Genomic DNA, 25,615 nt, shown 5'->3' with positions numbered 1-25,615 from the left:
CCGATTTTTAGATTTACTTCAGTTTTTGTTTAACGCTGCTGCACTTCTCCCTTTTTTCGCTTTCGGCATTTCCAACGACGCAGGTTGCTTTTAGAACACGATGCTGAGACCGTCGTGTCTAAAATACTCCAAATGTTTTCAGAGCTGGCTGGTTCCAGCCCCAACACACGCAACTCTGTGCCTCCCAAAAATAGTCACCTGAAGGGAAAGACAGAGGCTGAAATGGAGCTGCTGAGCCTCGGCCTGCCCTGGGCTGTGCTCGCATTCCTCCGGCAGGGCCTGGGCCTCTTCTGAAAGCAACCTTTCAGCTCATGGAGCTGCATTGTGTAAACATCTTCAGCAATAATTTATTCTCTTGAAAGAGGCCAAACTAATCCCCCCATCCTGGTTAGAGCTGCCTTTAGATGTTACTCGGAGCGGCACATTTTCTGTCTTGCAACAAGCGTGACATCACTTGAATATAGCAACAGAATGTGGTCAAATAGCATTTTTAACAAATTTTAAAATCCTCCCCTGTGGGGCAGATTTATTGGGAATGTTCTTCCTTCATCTGTATGTTATCAAGCTAAATACCAAGCTTTGGTTTTGCTGGAATGTTTCTATATGTGTAGAAAAACCCGTGGCTGATTGAGTGCATTGATACTTTCCTCCCCACGTTGTTTTCTGTCTTTGCAAAAAAAGTAAATGTTTGTAAAAGGGGGAGAAAGAGCTTTATAAAATCTACCTGGATAGAAAATAAATCAAATTATTTTCTGAATTTCAGAGCATTTGTGAACACAGTTTGTCGTAAACAAACTCATAAAACCCTCTGGAGAAACATATGACTTTGATTTCATTTTTTTTTCCTCTTATAGGAGCAGCATTCTTAACTTTTGCCTTACATTTTTTTTTTTTAGCACAGCCTGAGAAAGCTCCATGTTGTTTTTGTCCTGTAATAGCACTCGCTCCAGCAAGGACATGGCATCTTTGGGGTTTACCTCTGTCTCCAGCCCCTGGGAGGTTGTTTACTACTTTCAGCCTGGAATAACAGGGCAGTCGCAGGGATCCTCCCTGGAGAGCAGGATTATTGGCATCTGCCAAAATACCACCTCTGTGCTGGGCCGGGCGGCGGCGGGATGCTGCCCTCGGGGATGGTGGGATGGGGGTACGGTGACCGTGGGGCAGCGGGATGCTGCATTCCCGTGGGGATGCTGCGGTGGGATGCAGGATGCTGCTGAGCTGCGGGGCAGGCACAGCCCCCGGCGCTGTGAGCTCAGCCCATGGCTCCTCTCAGGGCGGGAGGGAAACAGTGAGACCCTTTTCAAGAGCGAGGTGTGTTGGAACCTATATTTGGATGCTGCGCCTCTTCTAAATTTGGTTTTCTCCTGATTAATACAGGAGCTGTTTCAATCGCCCTGTAGGGAAAAACATGGGGTTGCTGGAGGGTGGGTTATTCCGGAGAGGTTTTTTCCTCCCTTTATGAAAGGCCGAGGTCTGTTTGGAGGGCTGGAGGCGAGGGAAGGTGGAGGAAGGGGCGGAGGGCGGAGGGGAGGGTCTGCAGCTCTGAGCTCCTTTGTGTGGGAGCACCGCGCTCAGCGCTCGCCTCCCGCCCCGTGGGGAGGGGGCACCGCAGTGGGGGCAGCTCCTCCGCCGCTAATGAGGGCACTGGGGCGGCCACGGCTGCGGAGAGGGGCAGGGTGGCTCTGCCGGCGGAGAGAGGTCCAGATGATGCTGTTTCCATCTCCCTTTCCCCGGCAAAGGCAGCCTTAGGGCTTTCTGCAGGGAGGTGCTTGGCCCCGTCTCGGGGGGAGCGTGGAGAAGGAAGCGTGGCGGCGTCGTGTTAGAATAAGCGGGTTTGTCCCTTTTGCCGTGACCTGAACCAGGCTTCCCCCGTTGCAGCGGCACGAAGAGCTCGCAGTGGGTGTGATGGAGGAGTAGTGGATGGGAATTGCCCGTGTCGGGGCTGCTGGCAACCGTGGAGTGGAGCCGTGCGTGGGAAGGGACGGCGAAGGCAGCCTGGCTGCCATGCTGTCGCCGTGCTGGGACACGGCCTGCTGCTGGCCCTGTCACACACCTGGGGACTTGCCCCGGGCTGCTGGAGGGGTCTGTGACCCGCTCTGCCTGGCAGGGTTACGGGCGTGTGGACAGCAGTGGGTCACCTTTGGGTATGGATGAATCGGTCCGTGAGGCTGGAGGGGCACGTGGTTTGTTCTGCCGGCCGTGTCCGGGTGTCCTGGGCTGCTGCTCACATCCAGCAGTGGTGCAGTGACCAGCAGAGCCTCCACATCCCTGTGGTTGATGATCCTCACAAATCTCGGGCGTGGCACGTCCCCAAGTGTGGCTGCATCCTGCCCTTACTTAGGGACACAATCTACTGGTGGCCTTGGCATTGCTGTGTTAGTGGTTGGACCTGTCTTTGGTATCTTTTCCAATATAAACAACTCTGTGCTTTAGGTACCTCTCTGCAGGTCCTGGAGGGAGTAAAGTTTCAGAGCAGGTGTTGGTAAATATGAATAATATGAAAGAGATGTAGGCCCCCACAAAATGTGTAAAAGTACAAGTCCATCAGGTTATTGCAATAAAAGCATAAAGGACGTTGGGTATGAAGCTTAAGAGTCCAGACAACCCAAGGAAATACAATAGAATTGAATTAGTTGCAGGAATTAATTAATTTTTTTCTAACTCCTGCTATTAATCATTTAAATGACCTGGGATGGAAATTACAATTATAATAGTTACCTTTTGCTGTATTTCAGGGTACTCTGCACTCCAATAATTTGACCTAGTTTATTGGTGGTTTAATTCCACTCTCTCATTTTGAGCCCTTTATTCTTGTTAGCAGCTTCGTCAAGTCTTCTAAATATTTTACTGTCTGCTCTGTTCCCGGGTCAAATGGGACAAGCATTAACTTCTGGCTAGAGAAAAACTGTGTTGAAAACCAGTGCTAGTGAAATCCCTTAATGGAACAGATGCATCTGACCTGAAAAATTACATGTATGCTCCAAAATTTACTTACCCCTCCTTTTCCAGGAGTATCTATTAAAAGATTTTTCTGCTGCAAAAATCCCTTGCTCATATTCCTTAGACAATGCAAGTTTCCAAACCCCACAGCTAACCACCTTTCTATACATATTTGCTCAAGTAAGAGCTTTTTTTCCCCTGCTTTATTCTTCTAGTAGTCTTCTGTAGCGAAGATTAACTTCACAACTAGGATTTGCTTTTCAAAAAAACCCAATGTTTGCCTTTTGTGAAACTTGTGTGGAGTTCCTGCTGGAATTATTTGTTCGCTCTGAATTTCATCGCGTTGCAGAAGCGATGCACGTGCTCCAGGGGAAGCAGCAGATTCCGGTGGCAACGTGTGTGTGGAAAAATCTTGCTTTGTTGTGATAGCTCTCATTTCTAGGACAGATGTACTTAACTAATTTTTTTAAATTAAATTCAAATCATGGGTAGTGCGAGGTGGCAGTTTACCAGTGGCTTTTGAGGCGTGTTTTTCTGTGAGGAGTGAAACGCGTGGCTTAGAGCAGCAGGCGCGGTATGAAGAGTTCCTTCACGTGTTTATCGAGGAGCAAACCTGACAGGTCCTTAGATAGAAGCTGAAGAATTATGTTAGTGTTTATCCCTTTGACTTGTGCTCTAATATATTTTGTGGCAGATCTCTTCAAATATGTGGAGTATTGTGGATCTGATAAAATCCTTCTAAGGAATTGTAACAATTTAAGTGTAGCAATTAATATTTCTACTGAGTGAATTTTGCTAGCAGTGTTGTATCACTGAGGTTAATCTCCTGACTTCCCAAGCTCTCTTCTGATTAAAGAATACAGGCATGTCATTTCTTCTTTCACCAGAAAAATGGTTTTCTTGTGCTGTATAGTGCCTGTATGTAAAGTATCATATTTCTGCAATGATTGTGAAGAGGCACAGTGTACTCTGTGGTCATATTTCTGGCTTTCAAAATCAACAGCAAAAGTTTTGCAGGAAATAATTTCTGTTCAATTAGCTTTTATTCTTGTCCAAAAATAGACCATTTCCACCCCAGGTAACCATCCTAATTGCCATGCTTTCCAAACCAAAATTTTTACTTTGGAGAAGTCAGGAATGGAGTGCTGCTTTAAAAGAAGTTAAAGAAAAGCTTAAATATGTTTTCTGCTTTGTCTAACAATTGTGTGGGCTGATGGGCTTCCTGTTCCCTTCAGAGCTGAGCAGACTTAGGGTTTTGTGAGCTTGGGAATGAGTCCCTTTACCTGTGGAGGCTCCAGGCTGTGACCTGCATCTTTGGGTTTGTTGTTTCTTCTGTGCCAGAGAGGGGAAACGTTGCATCACTCCCCAGCTGATGTTTGTTCCTAGCTGGGGAGACAACCCAAGTGAAGCAAATGCAAACTTTGAGAGTACTGGACTAGCTGCTTCCTGTGGCTCTTTGGGTTTTGTGGCCCAGAGCAGGAGGCCACAGTACCTGATGCTCTTGCATCACTCACAGGGACCTGGGCTGCGCAAAAATAAAGCCGAACAACTGCAGTCCATCACCTCGAGATCAGCTCTGAAAGGTGTTAGGATAAATTATTATTCATTTAAAATAAGAGTGCATTTAGAGCCTGTGGGATTTGCCACCCTGGATCTTCAAATTGATGGGATGTCCGTTCAGTGAAAGAAACAACCACCAAGGGGTGATGGATGGGGGATGGCCTTTGCAGCAAATCACAACAGGGTGGGAAATGAGGGGTGGATGTGAATGACTGATAAGTAAGACTTATTGTAAGGAGCTTAAAAATAAAGGAATAATCCGAGAGCAGCTACAACACGCAGGAATTCGGGATGTCTCACTTGTGGCTGTGCTGAAATCTCTATTGCAGCTCTTCTTTTTATATCCTTTGTCCTTTGAAATACTTCGCTGTTAGGGTTGGGCTCTTATTTATTTATTTCTTCCGCTCGGCAGCTGCAGTGCTCAGACTGGGAGGCTGAGATGCTCACAATGCGCTGCCTGCTGCCAAGAAAGGAGGTATTTGCATTCATTTTCACTTTCTTATTCTGAATACAGAAAACAAACACGCGCCCCCCCCCCCCCACCCCCCCCAAGTCCTACTGAGTCCTGCCTCCCCTAAATTGTAAATACATGTGCAGATACATGATTTGGAGGATTTAGAGGGGGTGTGGTACCATCCACTGGCTTACCAGGCAGGTAATAAGAGTGTCTGTATTCAGTGAACAAAGAAGTCTTAGAGTAATCCAGAATAGCTGTAATTTTTTTTAAAGTATAAAAAATATCAGTAATAGATTTTATAGCAGTTATTTAACAGATTCGAAACCTGATACTTTATTCACATGACTTTTTCTGAATTATTTTCTTTTTTTCCTCAAAATTGCAAGTTGTTCATACTGATCCTGTCAGGGGTAGTCTGTGCTCAAAAGAAGCAAATTGTTCCTGTTTTTCACTCTTTCAGTAGCTCTGACAACGATGCAAGGAGGAGAAATGAGACCTTTTCTTTTGAAGTTCTGAGCAGTGCAGCTTTTGAGGTGCAGAGCTGGGTGTTGGAGTGACTCCCATATGGATTGGGGGCGTTCAGGATACGTGTGGGAGGCTGTGCCGTGCCTCTCGCTCCCTCTCACTGGCAGTCTTACGAGTGGGAAACAAATGGGATCGTAACCTTTCTCAATGTAGAGCTTTGGGATCAGTGCTGACTGGATTATGAAGGCAGCAATTTAACTAAAGGGACATAATTTAGGGGTGGAGGCTCAGAGGAGCCCAGAGATTAAAACTCCAGATTTTCCTATTGTGACATATTGACTAAAACAGATACAAAAAAATTTGCCACGACATTTGTTTTTGTGTGTCTGCTCAGGTTTTAACAAGCCTCTCGTTATAATTCAGAGCACAGCACAGAAATCCACTGTGCCATCTTTTTTTAATGCATTAAATGATCTATGTGTTTCTTTTGTGGTGAAACCCTACAGCCTCAGCATGAAGAGTGTACATGTGTATTTGTTTAATTCAACGTGTTTTCATCTCTCAGTACTAGAAACACGACATTTTAGTTCTCCAGTCACCACTGCAGCAAACCAGTGCATTGTGTGCAGTTCGTGCTTAGTTTTTCTTTTCCACCTGAAACAGCAGTGTGAAGAATCAGGGGGCTGAAGGGAAAAAGCCTATCTGCTGCTGGTACTTGTTTAGAAATATCAAATAACCTCCAGTGTGGGGTTTTTATCTTGCTGTCTTTGTGGTGAGAGTGGTAGAGAAAAGGCACGTGAAAGCCTGTGACAGTGTAGCCTGTAGCAGCTTTGCAGATTGATTCAGATGTTCCATTCACAGCAGAGATTTGATACACAGCAATGAAATCAAACGGCTTAAAATCATCATCTATTGATTTTTATGAAGAGAAATCTATACCTGCAGAATCAGACTGAGGTTCTGATAAGCTCTGCCTTTAAATTTTTCTTTGTTTCGTGCGTGTGAGCTTTTAAAAGAGCTTTTTTTTTCCCCGCTGCGCTTTGAATGGCCGCTGCTCCTGCTTGCCTTGAAGCCCGGAGTCAGGAGCTGCGTGCGGAAGCGCTGCGGCGTGGGAAGGCTCCGCGCACGGGGTGCATGTGCCGGCTTGGGAAAGGGAGATGTTTATGGGGCTGTGGCTGGGGTTGCTGTGGCGTGGGGGTGGTGGCTGTCCCTGCCCGTGGAGCGGGTCCCGTGGGGCAGCGCCTCGTGATGCTGCTCCAGACTCATAAACAAACCATCACGTGGGTGTGCAGTCCTGCGGGCACGGATAGACAGCCCCGGCATTATCCTTATTGGATTTCCCCGCCGAGCTGGGGCTGATTTGAATGTTTTGGAATGAGTGGTGAATGAAACAACACAAGGCGCTTTTTTTTTTTTTTTTTTTTTTTTTTAATCACTCTTCTTTTCCTGTTTATTTTTTTGTCTCTTTTCACTTGTGGGGTTTAGGACGCACAAAGAGTCATTGAACCTGTAAGAAGCCTCTCTAATGCAGGTGTTTGCAGTGAAGCCTGATCTTCTTTGTTGACAAAAAATACACTAACACGAGCAAGCACCAGACACTTATACTGTCATGTGAGAGGGTGTAGAGGTGCAGATAAAATAATGATTATACTCAAGGATTTAAAAATTTTTTTCTCTGCATCTTTTTTTTTTTTTTCTCCCTATTTAACCATCAGAGTTTTATTAAAAATGGATTTCTCTGGCATGTTATTACTTAGTCCCAATGTGTACCTGTTGGAAGGTACAGCGCTCTGGAATGTGACGTGATTCTTTGGACTGGCCTGCTGAGCCTTGTTCTGGAATGATTAGAGTTCAAAAGCATTTAGCTCTAAATGTGATTGTCGCTCAATTATTGAGTCTTTTGATTGACAGCATGCACATTATAGATGAGTAGGATGCTGTCCGTGAAACAATATACGCTGCTGGACTTCACTAAGAAAATAACTGGGATCATGAGATTAGACTTAGAGCTGCTGAATACTTCTTAGTTGTGATCTTCATCCTTAGATACAGGGGCTCAGCTGTAATTTGTTGGATGCGTGTCAACATTGTTGTTTTATCAAGGTAATGCTGATTTAAACAAACAAAAACGAGATTCACATGTGCATCAACTTTGTAGCTTCTGGTTCTTGATATGGTTCCCAGTAGTCTCGATGGACATTTGGGGAGTACCAGGCTCATGAGGATAGTTTTTTAATGCTTTGTAGGTAATAGCTCATGAGGTTGCATTTTTAGTAGTCTGGATAGGAGTGAAGCTTGAGGAGTGATTTAAGAGCTCAAGGAAGAGGCTGCAGAGTGTGCAAGCTCCGGAAGGATAATTTAGGCCAACAGGGGAGCAGGGGATAAGCTAATGCATAGTGGGAGATGGCAGAGTGACCAGGATGCTGTGTTCATCTGTCCAGGAATGAGAGAGATGTGAGCAAAGCTGTGCGCTGCTGTGCAGGTGAGGTGAAATCTGAGGGAATGAGAAGCTGGCCAAAGGGGCTTGTGGCCTTGTAGAGTTTCTTTTAAGTGTGACTTGGCAGATTTCAAACTGCATTTAAAAAGATTTTGGTTTCCACACACGTTGCTATTAAGTTATTTGTTCTGAGCCTATTTGGTTTTTGTTACCCATTGCACCAACAGCCACAAAATGCTTTTTAAATTGTCTTTTCTCAAAGGCAGTGCTCAGGAACACGTTGACCTGGTAATGTCATTCTCTAAATGATAATTTCTAAGGCAGACACATTTGTTAATCTTAAAAAAGGCAGTTTGGAGCAATCTCCCAGGTTCAGATGCAGATGGTTTGGACCACATCCCAAGTTGTGCAGCTGTGGGCAGCTCATGGAGACTCCAGGTTCCGTCCTTGTGCCGTGGGTGAAATCCTGTCACATCCCCACTGGTGTGTTGTTAAATCCAGCTGTGACTGCAGGGTACTGGGGCTGTTAGTGGCTGAGAAAATCCAGTTGTGATTGACATTGGTTGTGTAGTAGAGGTTCCATCAGACACTGGACAGTCAAGTGGGGACCAGAGATAAAAAGATGGGAGTTTTGTGTGGCTGGAAGTGGCGGAACTCTGTCCATGTGTGTCTGTCCCTCAATGGAAGAAGTCACCATCTCTCTCCAGTGAGCAAGAAAAGAATTACATTAACTTCTCTCAAGTGAGAAATTTGGCAATGTTATGTCTTAAAAACAATTATTGGCATGAAGTTAATTCAGAGACACTTAATGATGTAAGCGTGTAAACTTTCCCAGGTGGCACCATCTGCATATGTGATTAAAAACTCGGAATGACAAAACAAAGAAAACAGTGTATTTTAAAAAGTGAAATTAATTTGTAAAGCCATTTGGCTTATTAATTAGAAAACCTTCAAAAATCAATCAGTCCTTGAGGTAAAATACCTAAGATAGAAACCTTTGGAGAAGATACCTTGTCCACATTTTCTTGTAGGAATCCCAAAATTCTGCTTTACATTCTTTACACTACTGTAGTTTATAATGAGCCTTTCAGCCGAGTTTTACTGTTAAGTGGTGACTTGTCTGGATCAAATAAGTCCTGTGAGGAGTAGCTGAGAGAGCTGGGGGTGTTCAGCCTGGATAAAAGGAGGCTCAGGAGTGGCCTTATCGCTCTCTACAGTTCCCTGGCACGAGGGAGTTGGGCGCTTGTCTCAGGCAACCAGCAACAGGACATGAGAAATGGCATCAAGCTGTGCCGGGAGAGGTTCAGGTTGGACATCAGGAAGAATTTTTTCACTGAGAGACTGGCCAGGCATTGGAAAGGGCTGCCCAGGAAGGTGGTGGGAGTCCCTATCCCTGGTGGTGTTCCAGAGCTGGCTGCACATGGCACTCAGTGCTCTGGTTTACTGGACAAGGTGGTGATCAGTCAAAGGTTGGATTCGATGATCTTGGAGGTCCTTTCCAATCTTTATTTTTTATGATACTGCGATCTGTCATGTGTCAGTGTAAAGCCTTTGGCTCAATATCCTTTGGTCAGACAAGCCTCACTTCTTTCTGTGCTGAAGATATTGACATCCTTAGTTGTCATCCTTTAAAGTCTGCAGAATCTTCACCACTGTCTTTGTATTTGTCCCAAAAGATCTAAGTCTGATGTTGCAAAAGTATTTTAAATTTTAGACTAGGCTGGGGTCCACTGTTAGAGTGAAATACCTGTTTTTTTGTGGCTACTGACATATTCACTAGTAGAATTTTTTGCAAATACTCCCAAAGCACGCTGATTTCAATTTTTAATAGATTGTCTGGCTTCTGCTTGGTCTTTTCTCTATTATGTGCTAACAGCCTGACAGAAAAATACTTGAGCCCCAGGTCCTCTGAATAATGTTCTGTAATCGTGTGCTGAAGTCTGTAATTCAGGACTGGTTGCATTTTAAAAGAAAGTTATTATGGTCATATAGTGTCAGAGGCTTTTGCATATCAAGGCAAACAGCTTCTTCTGTTCCTAAATCTTCTGCCTTTTGCTGTAACGTGGAGTAACTCATCTTTTTTTTTTATTGCATTTATCCCCCCAAACCCTGCATCAAAACCAACCATTTGATTAGATTTCATACTTTGTAAAGCGTTTTGAGAACTGCTGATTAAAAAGCTCTGTATGAATGTGAAGTATATATTTTTCTGTTACTAAGCATTCATCAAGTTTAGTTTGTGGGCACCAAGGCCAAGAATCTGATGTTGGTGGGAGCAAGCTCTTCAAAACCTGGGGGAAGGGAGGCGGAAGCTTTGTCCCATGAACTGTAGGTCGAAAAGCAGTGCCCAGGAAAGGTATAAATGTTTTAAAAGTTTCCCATGTGGGGAAGGGCATGAATGTGGGGAGGAGGGAGTAATTAGTCAGTTTGGAGATCCTCCTGTAGCAGTTAATCCTCCAGCAGCAGCGTGGCCACCAGCGGATGCTGTATCCTTGGGGATGATCTCTGGGAAGCTGCTTTACTTCTGTCATCACTTTAACGAGCCGTGGTGCCTGGGTAAAGTGCATCAAATGAGTCTGAGAAATATTTAAGCTGAAATATGTATTAAGGGTAGTAGCTGGCCCAACCCCTTAATTTTTCCCCACGTCATTCCTAATTCATAAAAACAAACCATAGAACAGCCTTGAACTTTGTGCAAAAATCTGTTGCTCTATAATTTGCAATTTAAATTATACTTCTCTGTATTTGACTGCCGGCAAGATCAGCTATTCTATTCCCATCCAATTTAATGCTTTTAGTTTTGGGTGTGTGCGTGGGACATCCTGGAATACTAATTATTTTTTCCCCTCCCTGTTTCTTGTTTCAGAGCCATCAACAAGCAGGATCTACTGTTTTTGGTGGTTCCTGTTCATTGTTTTTCAGTGAAGGTTTTGTTTGCAAATTCGGATTTGTCTGAGTTTTGTTTGTTTTTCAACCACTGTGATTTTCAAGCAGTGTGTTCTGGCTACTGTTTGCATAACTTACAGAAAACTTCATTTAATGGGTATGGAAGTCGAGGTTCATGTAACTGCAGGGAAAGCAGGGCCTGCTCTTCTTGGAATAAAGACAGATCCATTTGTTGTTTCATGTTGCAGTTGTAAATATTGGAAGAGAAATACCATTTCTAATGATGGATTAAGAAAGTGGTTCTCAAATTCAGTGATGGCAATACAGCTCTGTCCCCCTCCAGCTGGCCAAAACCAGCCACTGGTCCCCTTTTATAGCGAGGACCAGCTGGACCAGAGGTGATCCATGACTGTCACAACATTTCTCAGCATCAGCATTAAATGTTTGTGGGGGTGATATGGTATTGATATCTGCAGCGTGGCCAGAAATATTTTGTTCTTGGTCTGCTTTGTGTTCTGTAACTATACAACTGGAGAATGTAGGGAATGGCGTGGCTGGTGTGTTCAGAATAGATCAGTACGGGGAGGAGGAGGAGGATGTAGCTCTGAATAGTAAAAACACGGTGTAGCATCATGAGGAGGTGGAAAAGGGAAGTGTGGTGATGCTTTGACTCCTGTGACCTCTATAACCAAAGATATCTGCAGTTATTGGCTCAGGGAGACCCATAACTGGAAGCAAAGGTAATTGTAGTCTTGTTTACTACAGTATTATTGAGAAATAAAGCTTAGAATTCAATACATTTTCCATTTGTAGGTGTTTGTAGGTGTCCTATAAATCAAATAATTTCTGGGGTAAACGAGGTTGTGGAAAGTTTCATGGTCTGTCTGAAGGCTGCACGTTCTGCATGAAGAGCCTGTAAATACTGGTACTACTGAATTGTAGAGCTTGTTTGCTTTGGGAACCTGGGTTTTCTCCTGTAACTAATACTAGTCCTCCACAGAATTAATAAAATACGTAGCGGAATTTTAACATTAAAAGAGAATTTCTAAAAAAAAACCATAGAAAAGGGTCTGTCAGATGGTCACATGTTGTGGGAAAACATCATTGCTCTACTTCAGCATAAACATTCTTTGAAATTATGTAAATAATAGTGAAACTTGTTAAAAAATAAATGGAATTACTAAAGTTTTGCTCTATTTAGTTCTTCAAAAACCTTTTTATGATTTTACTCAGTGGTCTAGGTGGATGAAAACATAATCCATATTTAAATCCTTTCCTCAAAGTGTAGTGAACTTTAGCTCCTTTGATAAATTTAGATAATTTTTCTTCTTGCTAAGCTGGAGGAGTGTTTAATAGCTCTTAAAAGTTTGTCTTGTGTGGCAAGTGATGGAAAACAATTCCACTAGTAGCATTGCTGTAGAGATGGGGAGAGGTACAGATCATGTTTTCCCTTTGAACATCTGACTCACCAGAGCTGCCTGTTAATCCTGACAGCTTTATTGCAAAGCAAAGAAAGCGGCTGAATAAATTCGGGGGGGGAGGAAACGTAGCAGCACTGCCTGCCCGCAGCAGAGACAGTGACCCTGGGATTAAAGGGAAGGAGAGGCAGGTGTTCTTGGTTTGCCTTATAGGAGGATTTAGAAGCTGTCACTCTCAGCTACAGTATTCCAAGGGAACATTTATTTTCCTAGGGGAAAACATTCTCAGTTCAGTTATACAAAGTTGTCCATGTTCACCACTTGCTTTCCTGGTAATGGTGGGGTTTTGGGGTTTTGTTTGTTTGTTTGTTTTTTTGAGCCTTAGACTTTCTAAGTGTAGTCCAGATCTTGCCTTGATTTTGTTTGTGGAGCATTTAGACCCTTGGATAAATCCTTCTGAACTTGCCTTTCAGCAGAGCCGCTTAGGAAGAGTTGTGGGTTTCTTGATTTTGTGGGGTTTTTATAGCTCTCGTATCTAATCTAATCTAGTATCTAATGAATCAGTGAAACCTAGAATGTCAAGGGTTGGAAGGGACCTTAAGCTCACCTAGTCCCAAACCCCCTGCTGTGGACAGGGACAATTTCCACTGGACCAGTTCACTCAAGGCTTTATCCATCCTGGCCTTGCAATGAATCCACCTCCATGAGTGTTAGACCCTAATCCCAGCCACCAACAACATATTTTGAATTTTAAAAAATGTCTGTACCTATTTTCCCTCTGCTTTTTTGGGTAAATACTTATTTATATTAAGCATGTGTAGGAGCTGTGAATTAAAAAAAGCTTTATGCCCCACGGGTGCCTGGCATGAGTTAAAAATGCATTGATTATGAGGCACCTCTGCAATGACAAAACCTCAGATTTCTCTCTGGGATTTTTGAACTACTGAAGTGTTCCTGTTCAAAAGATGGGATATGATTGCGTGAGTCTTGGGCATTCATATGGATAAGGAATGTCACCCAACCCTCATTTGTATGTAATCCAGTTTTTTCCTTATTTTGCTGCATTTAGATGCCTGATAGAGTCTCTTTCTCTGCCAGCCACTGGAGGTCTGTAGTGGGCTGGCATCAGTGAACGCACCATGCTCTCCGGGGAGTTTTGGATGAAATTTGAGGGTTTTGCCTCCTTTGGATTTTGAGAGGCCAGTGAGTCTGTCAGGCTGGGATTTGCACGGTGTGTCCGTGCTGTAGGTGACCGAGGAGCTGTTCCGCGGAGCGCTGCACTCACTGGGGTGAGTGTGTAGGAATCCCAGAGGGTTTGTGCAGCAGACACAGCATCGATCCCCAGCCCGGTGCCAGCTCGGTGTGTCACTGCCCAGACATGGCTTCTAATACCAGCTTCAAGATGAGCTGCCAAAACCACAGTGCTCAAGGCCTCTCCCTCTGAGTTCGGCCAATGCTCGAATGAAACAGCCCCCAGCTTGTTCCTCCGGGACACAGGCCTGCCTTGTTAGGAAATCGGTGAAGTTTGGGAACCCACAATACCTCACATAGCTCTGTGTACAGTAATGGAGGGTGGAAATAGGGCCATAGGCATGAGCAACCAGACGAGTTATAAATATAGAATACTCTCTCAATTCCAGTTTCGTTAGTCATGGGAGGACAGTGAGAGTTTTATAAACTTATAAGGAATATACAAACAGTTCTGAATTTAAAATAACTCTGTATAATTTTTTTAGTGTGTGAAAAGAATATTCTTTTTTGAGACCATCCTTGTAAGTATCTGCTATACACAGAGCGTAAGGATCTGCGTATTTATATGTTCATGTGAATGTGACTTGAGATGACAAAAAAAGGTACTGGAGAAGAAAAGCGTAGCTCAAACGTGCCAAACTCGAGCGAAAACAGAGTGGGAAGCAGCGTGCTTCCCACTTTGTGCCAGTATCAAAAACACGAATCCCCTCTTCTTTAATAAGTGCTGTCTGATGCCGTCTCCAGCTTCAGAGCAGCGTGGCAGTGTCTCAGAGCTGGCTTTGCTGCAGCCTGGAGCCGCTGTCAGATCCAGGGATACAGCTCACCTTGGCTGTCCTTCCTACAAATAAATAAATAAACCTCTGGTACTCCCTAATCTGATCACAAATCCTTACTGCAGGGAAGGATTTAGAAAGTCCGAGGCAATGTCATTATTATTTTTTTCCCAGTCATGCTAGCAGGAATTCCTCAAAAGCGTGTGGAAGTGTATCAGCAGAGACAACTCAAGCATCCATCCAAGTCTTAGCTGTGTGTGAGTACGTGGCCAGCAGTGCTGTGTGTGCTGTTTGTCCCGTGAGTATATTCTGTGTATTTGCAGTTTCTGGGGGATGTCACAGTCAAACAGTTTATTTATCAAACTGTTGGAAGAACCGAAATAGTTCAGTCTAACAACGGAGGAGGTTTTTAAAGATAGTGAGCTGAGTACAGGCAGGATGACACTGTCATCCCTCACTTGGGTTAGCAGGAAGCACTGAGCACTCCCAGCAGCTGCTGCTGCTCCATCCGTGCTCCTTGCTGACCCAAGGCACTTTTCCCCAGTGCCTTCTGACTCAGGTGTTTGAGTCCTTTGCTTGGCTTGAGCTGTCTGGGGATTCAGAGCTGCTGAACTTGCAGCGGTTCATTTGGGGCCTGCTTTGGGTCTGTGCTCGTGTCCAGTGCCACAATGGACTGGGAGCATCCTTGCACTTCCAAAGCAGGTTCTGGAGCCCGGCTCCAGCTTTTTTGTCCACATGCAGAGCTGGTCAGGAAGCCCTAACCACAAACAGGCAACTGTTGCAGCAGTTCTGTTGTTTGCAGATCAGACCATGGAGGATGGAGTTAAAAATTTAGGTCCAGATAGTTCAGGGTGATTTACAGATGATGAAAGCAATTTGCATCAAGTCTAAAAAAGATAACTCAACATTTTCCCATTTCCCTCTGAGATGCTTCCACCCATGGTTGTGGTATATGAGAAGAAACTAATTCTAATACAGCTTTAAAATCAGCTGTATCCTTCCGGAACACTGTCAGTGTTGCCTGTAAATTTGTTAAAATGCATTAAGAAATGGATTAATGCACAACCTTCCTGTCTGCTTTTAGGTCTTAGAAATTCTGGAACTTTCTGTATTCCCTCTTCATTTATAATAGAGGAAGATTTAGAATGAAAAATATATTCCATGGTTATTAAAACCAAGGAAAGAGCTCACCCTTTGATTGTTGTGGGTCTCTAGAGCACAGTCTTCAGTTGCTGTCAGATTTGCTTACAGTCTTGTATTTCTGGAAGTCCTGAAGGAAATACTTTATTTGATCGTTTTAGCATAATTGCCTTAACATTGTTTGGAGCATCGTTGCTGTTGTGGTTAAGAGGGTGCCTTTCACTTGCAATGTGCAAATATCGTAAGTGATGCCATACTCCCAGATCTAGTAGTTTTTAATTTAAAACAAATGCACCAGTTGTCTCTGATAACTTTGCAGACCATCAGCATTCTTGCAACTTGTTCTGCCCTTTCGTTATCATCCTGCTCTTTTCTCGGGCTCCTGAACATCTGGATCTTAATCCTGGTTTTAGTGGCCTATCTTAATGGCAGGTGAACAGCTTGAAAAATCTTGCTCTGTAGTAAAACAGTTTGAATGTTCTTTCTGGCTGTTTCTGTGAATTTTCATCCTTCTAATAGGTTTTGTCATGTGTTGTTGTCGTCTGAGTTGGAGATGAACAAAAACTTTCTAGGTTTGCCCTGCTGTGTGTATTATGAACAGTTTTCCTGAAGCTTTTTTCCCTTTAATTTCAGTGTAATTAGCCCTTGGCTGGAGCAGTGTTGATTCAGCCTCCAAGACGAACATTCTGTTTCGTTGCTGGTGCCAGAATGGTTAAGCTGTTGATGGGTGTAAGGCATGAACGCAAAGGGCATTCCTGAAATGGAGCAGGAGCTGAATCCCTCCGAACCAGTGACTCTTGTTTGCCCTGGATTAAACTGCCGTGATCCTTCGGCATTAAGAGAACTACATAATTTAGGCCAGTGTGATAATGTTATCAGCCTGTCTTCCTCCTTTAGAATAAATCTGGAATGTGAATAGTAGTCCTCCTCCAGCTGGGCTTTTGCCAGGAGATGGCTGACCAGCACTCCTTGCTTGCAGTATATTAATTAAATCCTGTAAAGCTTATTGCCTTACACTTGCAGCATTTGGAAGACAGGCAGATTAAATCTAGCTTTAAGCAAGAACAAGCAAAACCCCAATATATCGCTCGTAATCTGCAGCAAAAAGAAAAATAATTTGCCTCAGAGCTGTTCTTCAGCAGCACTTTGCTTTCCTTATCTGTTACTGCAGAGGTCAGGAACTTCAGTTGTCCCATTAGGAATGTGGACAAATCTGTGACAGTGAGTGGTGGGGAATGGCAGTGGATGGGGAGCAGCTTTCACCACCGCGGGGGGACCCTCATATTCCTGCCCTCACCCCCACTCTGATCAGTGTTACTGCTCTGATTTGCATCTTCCAGCGGGAAATTTCCTCGTGTGTAGAGGAAATGTTTCTGGAACAGTGCAGTACTGATGGTAAAACGTTCCCAACCAGTTTGTTTACCCAGTGTTGAAGACAGAGTGCAACTGGCCCCAAATCCCCAGAGATGGTTGTGTATCTGCCTCCGTGGGGTTTGTTTATGTGCTGAATTCATACTGGCGTGGAAGGGACTAAATGGACTTGTTTTTTTCCTCATTCTCCCGAGTGCCAGCTGCAACGATGCCAGTCTGGGCTGTGCTGGGCAACACGAACTGTTTTGAAAGAGAATGCAATTCATGCTGCCTGGGTTTGTCAATAACTCGTGTTTGTTTGGACCTTCCTGGGCCGTGGCCTTACGCGCTTGGGAGCAGACGCACACTACCTGTGCTATCCGTGGGTTCCTGTTGACTGTGGGATAAGGTGGTTGTTTTCTTCACTCAGGTTTCCATTTGCTCTCATTTTGGTGTGATGGGAGTTCCTGTAATGCTGCTGGAGCATTTAGCAGGGTTGACTGCTTCATTTGCAGAAACCTGGAGGGATGGGAATTTTGCAGTGCCAAAGAGTGTCCCCAAGTCCTCTGCTCTGAATAAAATGGATCTGGCACACATGTTGTTTTCTATCACAGCTGGAAAGCCTGGAAGCTGTTTTGGTACAACTTCTAGGGTAAGGAATGAATGAGAGGTGGCCAAAAGAGGGATGTGTGGGGTCATCAAACTCCAGTGTATCAACTGGAATATGCTCACTGAATGATGAATGTTTCCTCTCTGCTTTATAGACCTCATTCCATCTGGTGGAATCAGACTCCAGGTGCTGGTTGGTGCTGGATCTTCCTCTTCTAACCTGTCTCCCACTCCTTTCTTCCACTTCCTTTGCTCCAGAACCATCTACAGGTGCTTCCATCTGAGCAGTTGGCTGCAACTGCTGCACTACTGGCTGTGTGTTGTTTTTCACTTGTAAAATCCTGAGGAAGGGAATGCAAGAACAGATTCCTCGATCAATCTTTCATATGATTAAAAATTGGGCAGCTAGTGGGCTGATGTCAGGCTGGGCAGATCCACTGAGGTTATTTTGAGGTTCTGAATGCTTCATCACACCCACTCCTTCATGCAGGGATAAAGGCATATGCAGCATCTGTGACAAACAGAAATACTGAGAAGCGAAAGACCAGAAAGCTTTGTGTGGAGGGTGACCAGGTGTAGTGGGAAGAAAATTCCCTGAACCACATCAGAATAATTTTAGGATCCTTGGAAAGGTCTCAGGGATAAAAATGGTTTGGTAGTGACTAGGATTTAAACGTGGAAACGCATGGCTGATCTTGAGTCAGACGTAGCCTGCGGGCTGTAGTCTTAATGACCTCTTGGTGTAAGTTTGTGTAGACCCATCCAAGTATTTTGCTGGTGGACATGACTCCACATACTGGAGGTTTAATGAAGGAGGACATGATCTCTTTCAGGTCCTAGATCAGTGCTGGGTTGAACTGAACTTTTGAGATCTGGTAGTTAATGTCAAAAGCTGCCAGACTTCATGCCTTAACTATTAGAAAGTGGCTCGACATGGCAGCATTTTTTGCCTCAGGATTTTCGCTGAATATGAGTTAATCAGTTTTAGAGAAGGGTGAACAGAAAAGACAAAAAATATACCATTGTTGGTATGCTTCTAATGCCCGTTTCTGTCGCAATATAAAGATTTATACGACTGCTCTGAGTGGCCTCTTCAGTGCCTTGGAGATGACTTTTACCCATATTTCTGCGATCAGAACACGCTACTGCGTGTATTTAATATGCGTATTTCCTTTTATTCTGTAGTTTTTGATTCCAGCCTTGACCATGAATCACTGGATTTTCTGAGTAATGTCTTTCCAGTCTCTCTATTCTCACAGAATATTGGGCAAAAGAAATCAAGTCTTGTATAGGCTGTTTGAGCATTTGAAGTCAGCTGTTTGAAAGGCCGTACCAAAGTTTAGCCCATTAAAATGCAATATTTTAAAAATTCTGTCATGTAGAAGGATTAACATTCCAAAAGTGACTGTATTTTTCTGTCTTTGTGGATAAATTTAGACAGCTAATTTTTTCGGTAGTTGGCTAGGAGAAAACACTCCTTTCCTCCTCTGGTTTCTGCTCAAAACGAGGCGCTTTTTTTCTCCCCCCTCCTTTTTTTTCAATGAAACATTATTTTATCTGAAGGATGCTCTAAAAAAGCCAAAAGATCAACCCCAAAACCCAAAGAAGGATCAAATATCTTTTTACAAGGAGAGAAAGAATCTTTAAAAAATATTTATCCCACACTTGGCAACCTTTTGCTTGCCCGCGTGTGACTGGCGCGGTGCCATTCTTGGCCGAGGCCGGCGCCTCCGCTTGCCAGGAGTCTTCCTCCTCTGGCTGCATTTTCACTCCCTGTGACTGATTGTTTATTCACCTGATTTTTCTGCTCCAGCTTTGCTGAAGTCATGGCGTCTTGGAGATGATAAGAGAGCACTTTGTCTGCCCAAACTCTCCGATAGCCATGATGTCAAGGCGCGGGGTGTTTGCAGCGAGCCCTGGCGTGCTGCACACTCCACATAGCAGGGAGGGATTAGATGTCAGGCAAACTTACTGCCACCTCCTTAGCCTGAGCCTGTCCAGAAGGGAACTGTCGTAAATACAGGCAGATGATTTCTCTCTTGCTTTTTAAATTATTTTTTTTTCCCCCCCAGAGCTGTGTTTGAGGATTTCCAAACCTTGCTTTGTGTTTGCAACTCTGGTTTAGCATCTTGGGGGTTTTAATTGAGGATAACAAGTCTCTGAGTCAGATTCTTTTGGGGTGCCTCGTGTTTCTGAGATGTTTCTTGCATTTAGTTTTAAGGTATCTCCTTGCTGTATGTCAGGTCTGAATCTGATTTGCTCAGTAAAGAGGCATCTTGGAATAAAAAGTGTTGCTTTTATTTTCTTTTCTATCAATGATCATGGTATCTTGACAGTATTCAGAAAATCTCCCGAATTTTTTGTTGACAGGGAAAAACTCATGTGAAGAAATCAGAGAGAAGGTGAAGTACGGATGGCCAATGAAAGTTTTGTTGTTGGTTTTGCTCCAAGAAATTGGATTTGTGGCTACTGATACTCTTGCACTGTCTTTCTCTGAAGATTTGATACTACTTTCACTCTCTAAATGTAAATGGATGCTGCTCTAGTTAGGCCTCCATCATCTCTTTATTAAAGTGCTTAAGGGTCTGCCCTTCTCCACGTCTTGCTTTGACTTCCTTCTCCCATGGCTGCCCTCCAAGGTCTCTGAAATTTTCCATTATTTTGGTATCTGCATGTGATGACAATTAAGCATTTTTTGCCCTTGGGCTTGTCAGCAAGGATTTGTTCAGAGGGTTGGTTTTTTTTTGAATATCGTCATCAGCCTTCATGTTCCAAGGCGCTGTTGTACCTGGCTGATAAATTCTGTCCCCAAATGTCAGCCCACTGTTTGCTCCTGTTTGTGTTTCTAATGTTCTTGCAGAGTAAAGTCAACAAGTTGCCGAGTGTATTGCGGGGTGCTTTTTTTGGCCTAAGCATTTTGGAACCTGCATTTGACATGTTTTGGTACAAATCTAGGAGCCCAAGTAGCACAGTTTGGGAGGGTGGGGGGAGGATAGATGGGTCTGGACTGGGAGGTCAGCCAGTGTTGTTTAGTAAGGTTTTTAGAACAGGGATATCGGAGGGAACCGGCGTGTAAGGCAGATAAGGCTTTTTTGTTGTTGATAATATGTCCTACGAACACACACACAGAAGTTCTTGTTCTGCCTCTTCAAAGGAACAGGATACCCGTATTGTCTCCAGGCTGAAAACTCTGCCAACGTTAGCAAGAACAAGCAGAAAATAGGACTGAGGAAAAAGCGAGGATGCTGAGCTTTTAAAAAATTATCTTTATAAAGTTTTCAAGAGTTCATGTTAAAATGGTTGTGATTAAAATATTACTATAGTTTTGAAAACCTGTTTCACTGATTGCCTTTTTCATGTGAACTTGTTTATCCTTCTGTGCTCCGGTTTATATTTCCGTAGACCAGAGTCAGCAGATTTACCAGGAGATGCAGGGAATCCTATTTTTGTAGCAGACTGCTCATGAATGGCAGAGGCATTAAGGGAATACAGGAGTCTTTCGCAGGAATGAAATAAACTTGATCTATGTTTATCCCAATACTTAGTACAGCGGTGTTTGTTTTCCAGCAAATTGTTCAGATGAAAACGAAAAAATCGTGTATTTAATCAATACATCCAGTAATGAACTTTGTGGAGGCATGGGGTGGTGTGTGTTTTTTTTAGTAGGGCTTTGAACTGGAAATGTAGCTACCACATGAAATCTGAGTTCTGGCACCCACTCAGCACAGCAGTCCATCTGCTAGCAAGACACACTGATTTATTTTTTGTTTTTAATCCCTTAGTAGTGCCAGATGCAAGTCCTGTGTACCTTAAGGTGAAAGGCAATTTGTGATGCCTTACTAAGGTGGCGTTTGGGCAGACTTCTTTTGCACTGGTGCAGATTACAGTCAGAAAGAGAATACACCACCTGCATGTGTGTTTTATTTTGGTATATAGGTTTGTTGTGTATGATTTGTTTCCTTTTCAAGAAAAAAAAACCATCCAGCATCTTCAGGCAATGAATTATTTAGCAGTGATTGCCTCTGCATTCTGGCTCTCTGTAGTCTTACAGGCTCTGCAAAAATTTTCTTGATTTGGTTTTCATGTGATGGTTGTGATACTTGTGGCACCTGAGCAGGCACCAGCATTGCTATGAGCAGTCGGGGTTCTTGTGGTTTTTGGTTTGTTTTTCTGGGGGAATAACTGTTTTTGTTGTTATTACTGTTACTAGTATGGCTAAATAGCAGTCTTGAGAATTTTGTCCTGTGTCAGGATGGTGGAGTTCTGCTGAATGGGATTGTAAAAACTGGAAAGCCTGGACTTCATTATGGGAAGAGGAGGGCATTAAAATTTTAGGATGTTTAGTCCTGCGTTAAAACAATGCCATAGCTGCAAACTGAGAGATAAATCACAATGCAGAATTTGTATGGGGTTTCATCAGCTGCTCCCATGGTCATTTTGGGATGTTAACTTCTCTCCCGATTCTTTGCTCTGCTGAAATCCTTCCGTTTAAATGTCTGTAGTGCTTCACTTGGATCTCTCTGTAGTGGCGCCACTGAAATCCAGTTTTCTGCTGTTGTTACTGATACAGTGTTTTAGCTAAGTTAGAAAGTGGCAAACAGCTACTTAATGCAAACCAGATTTGCAATCTCTGTGTTTCCAGAGCCTCTGGCGCATGGCTCGTGTGGCTAAAAGGCCATAGAGTGCCGTAATCAAAATGCTGTTGTTACATAAATATAATGCTGCCACTTCTTTTGATCTAGCAGTGGTGATCTTGGCTGCTGAGGATTTTGCTCTTTGTTCGTGCCTTCCAAGCTGAAATGCTTTCACATAAAATGAATGTCTCCATAAATTTGCACCCCATTCTTTTTTTTTTTTTTTTTTCTCTTTCATATTTTGTTCTCTGAACCCAGAATTTGAGGATAAGGCAGAATTCTGTTACGCTTTTCTGGGGAAAATAGTAGCTCCGTAATTCCTTGGTATTATTTGATGTGGATGATGATTTGATACTTTATTAAACCGCATTTTGCACACACAAGCAACATTGGGATGCTACACTGGGGTCAGCCCAACCATGTGTGCTGCAGTAGAGCAGGCCTTCCTTCTACAAGTGTAAGTAAGTTGTTTTGAAGGAAGCTTGTTTTCTTGCCAATAAAAGACCAATTTGAAGTACAGATAGGAAAGGCAAGAAATGCTTAGAAAGACAATAAGTCAGCATGCCAAAAAAAAAAAAATGGTCCATAATGCTAGGCTATGGAATAGGTTCCAGTACTGCCTGTTTCCATTATCCTTATGTTGATCTTGCTTTCAGCAGTTTTCTTTATTACTTACTTGGTTCATGTCATAAATTTGATCTGAGAAAAATTTACTTTCAGGCAACTAAAGCTGAGAAAACCAGAATTTTTTGCAGTAGTGGGTTTGGGGTTTTTTTTCTTTTCAGCGATGCTCTAGCACGCAGGGAACAAACCTCCATAGAGTTGCACAGAGTTTCTCTTTCAGTGCCACTCACCTCAGCAGGTGTTGCTCACCCTCCCTTGCTTTGTGTCCTGCAGTGTGCCCCAGCTCGTGTGGGAAGCGAGCCTGCACAGACCAAAACGAGTGTTGCCACCCCGAGTGCCTGGGGAGCTGCACGGCGCCCGACAACAACACGGCGTGCGTTGCCTGCCGCAACTACTACTACGAGGGCGTGTGCCTGCCCACCTGCCCCCCCAACACCTACAAGTTCGAGGGCTGGCGCTGTGTCACCAGAGAGTTCTGCTCCAAAGTCCCCGCCACGGACGCCAGCGAGTACGAGAAGTTCGTGATTCACAACGACGAGTGCATGGCCGAGTGTCCCTCGGGCTTCATCCGCAACGGGAGCCAAAGGTAACGCGGCTTCTGCCTGCTTGTGGGTTTGCCACTCCCTGTTCAGGGGCGGCTTGGGGTGCAGATTGCTTGGGATGGAGGGGAGGACATAGGAGGGGGAATTTCAGTGGGAGGTTACGTGGCAGAAGCTGACTTCGACCTTTTCACGATCAATCGACCTGATGGGTGCAGCCTGTGCAGGGTTGGTGGGCTCTGGCTCTTCAGAGTGGCTGGGGGAGGTCGTGCAATGCAGAACCAGCTCTTCAAGTAGACAGTAACAAAACAAAAGTGAAGCCCAAGAGCAAAGTGAAGCCCAAGGTTGGAGTTGGCTGATGATCGTTATCACACAGAACGAACCATAGGAGTTACCTTGCCTTGCATATTGCTTGCTTTGTGTGTGCCTGCATTTTAGACACATTTATTCTTCAGTGTATTTAATTTAATTTCCCTTTTTTCACTATTTTCAGGAGATAACAATGGTGTTTTAGAAGGAATAATCATCTAGATGGTGACAAAAATAATGCAGCAGCCAACAGTATCATACAGAATAAATTCTTGTAAGAGTGTCACTCTCCTCCTGTTATTTAATTCTAACAGTTGGAGCAGTGTTTGCATGTGATTTTTGTGAAATTTCCAGTGGGTTAAGCAAGCAGCCTTCATTGCCTGCTGTCCTTTGGAAGTGATGGACTTTCAGTAAAGGATAGTCAATGTGCTAAAATTTGTAGTGCTTCAGTGTTATGTTAAAAGGATCTTTGTAGGCTGCTGTGTCTTCTGGAAAGGTGATTGTGGTGATGAAGCAGTTGTGTGCCCCTGCGTGCGTGTCATCCATCCATTCCAGGCAGTCTCCAGTTGGCATTTGGATACAAGCAACTTAACACAGCCTTTGCCCAAATCCAGATATTCACCTGAGAAATGCAGCTTTTGTTATCTCCTGGAGCTTGTAGTAGCAGCTGTTTGAGCTGCTTACGCTGGAGTGCGCAGCCATCCCGCCTTATCTCGGTGTTGTGCTCTCTGCAGAGATTGAAAGGAGCTGTAACTCAAGGCTAGTGAATGTTCTGTTCCCCAGAGGTGCTGTTAACAAATAGTTGCAAATGGAAAGCATTTCCAGCATTCTTTGTACATTTAGTTGAAGCCTTTTTCTTGTGTCTGCAGCTTTTAGTGGTTTGTGGCATGTTATAGAGCAGGATTTTGAAATAGGAGCTTACTACTTAGAAAAGGAGCTTCTTTCTGGTATGGTTTATGCATGGAAAACTGTTATCAATTTACATGTTTCTTTAGGCCTCAGAGGAAAGTGGGTTCACTTTCTTTATAAAAAAATAAATAGTAGGCCCCGTCCATCAGTGTTGTCAGCAGAAGCCTTTGTCTTTGGAGCTGGGTTTGGGGTTTTTTCGTTTTTAGCTTTCCTTTCTAAAGTGATATTAGGTGGAGTAAGTAATCATGTAAACCAAGTAAGTAACTGAGTAAAATTCTAGAAAAAATTGGAAAATAAAAATTACCTTGAATCAGGAAAGACATTTACCAGGAAGAGTGATCAGAGGGCCTGTGTTGTGCACACGTGAAGTGTCCGACTTTGAGATGAATATGTAGAGAATATAATATGGAGCCTTTAAAAAGCTCCTGCAGCCAAAGGCTGGTCTGCCCTCAGTTCTTATTGCTTGAGCTTGGCTGCTAAAAATGCTTCTGAGTGCCTGTGAGTATAAGAAGCAGAAATGAGCCTGTGTTTCAGTGTTGCCTCCCAACTTCTGGCAGTCTGGTTTCTCTGACTTTGCGGCTGTGTCTTTCTTGATGTTTCCATCTGTATCACCCATTTTGAACCTGCTTAGACTTCTGGCCTTCCTTTTCCCAATTTCTGTTGCCAATTAGTTGTCCTTGCATCAAGACACAATCTTCTGTTTCCTTAAACTGGCTGTTTTAATGCCTCTTAAGATGTAAGAAGTAGTGACTAATTGACTGCTCACTTTCTCCACATCCCTTCTGACTGTATGGCCAGTTGTCAGATTTCTGAGTTAAATGGCCAGGAGCATGGAATTCCCTAGTGCTGAGCTTTAAATGTTGGTTTATGGACATGGACACAGACAACTTTATAAGAATGTGAACAGTATTTTCCCAGTTCTTGGCTGGCCTATTTTGTGAGGTTGGGCCTGGATTAGCACAAAACCTCCCTGTACTCTGAGGCTGCCTTCATAAATGGGAGGGGAGGGGTTCCTGGGAACAATTCAGTCAGAGTAAATGCACATTTGCAAGGGCACTGGGTTTTACCTGAAGTGCCTTTGGAAGGACCACAGAACCTTCCAGAAGCTGGCAGACTGTGGGTATGGGTGCATTCAGTCACTGTAGGAGGTACAGTGCTCCAGCTGCTCTGGAGTGCAGCAGGCAAGTGCATCCTGAGCAAGCATGGCAGCTTTCATTCTGGCCTGGAGGATTTGCCTAAGCTTTAGAGGGAAATGTCTTCCAAAATTCTGCTCTGTAAAGTTCTGTAAACTCAAGAGTCGCACATCACTGTTTA

At 43.9% G+C, this 25,615-nt stretch overlaps 1 protein-coding gene across 1 annotated transcript in view; it reads left to right on the top strand.

The window, feature by feature from the left end:
• The window catches only part of IGF1R (insulin like growth factor 1 receptor), a 177,861-nt gene that overhangs the window by 103,181 nt on the left and 49,065 nt on the right, over window positions 1-25,615 (top strand). Inside the window, exon 3 of the mRNA XM_066196642.1 lies at window positions 22,818-23,130. Coding sequence (XP_066052739.1) covers window positions 22,818-23,130 — 313 coding nt within the window. The remainder of the gene's footprint in view (window positions 1-22,817; window positions 23,131-25,615) is intronic.

This window comes from Chamaea fasciata, unplaced genomic scaffold (genome assembly GCF_029207755.1).
Source record: "Chamaea fasciata isolate MVZ Bird 193981 ecotype frontalis unplaced genomic scaffold, bChaFas1.0.hap1 SCAF_14, whole genome shotgun sequence".
Classification (NCBI taxonomy): domain Eukaryota; kingdom Metazoa; phylum Chordata; class Aves; order Passeriformes; family Sylviidae; genus Chamaea; species Chamaea fasciata.
The sequence above is the reverse complement of the archived record's forward strand: the minus strand, read 5'-3'. Positions and strand labels throughout refer to the sequence as shown.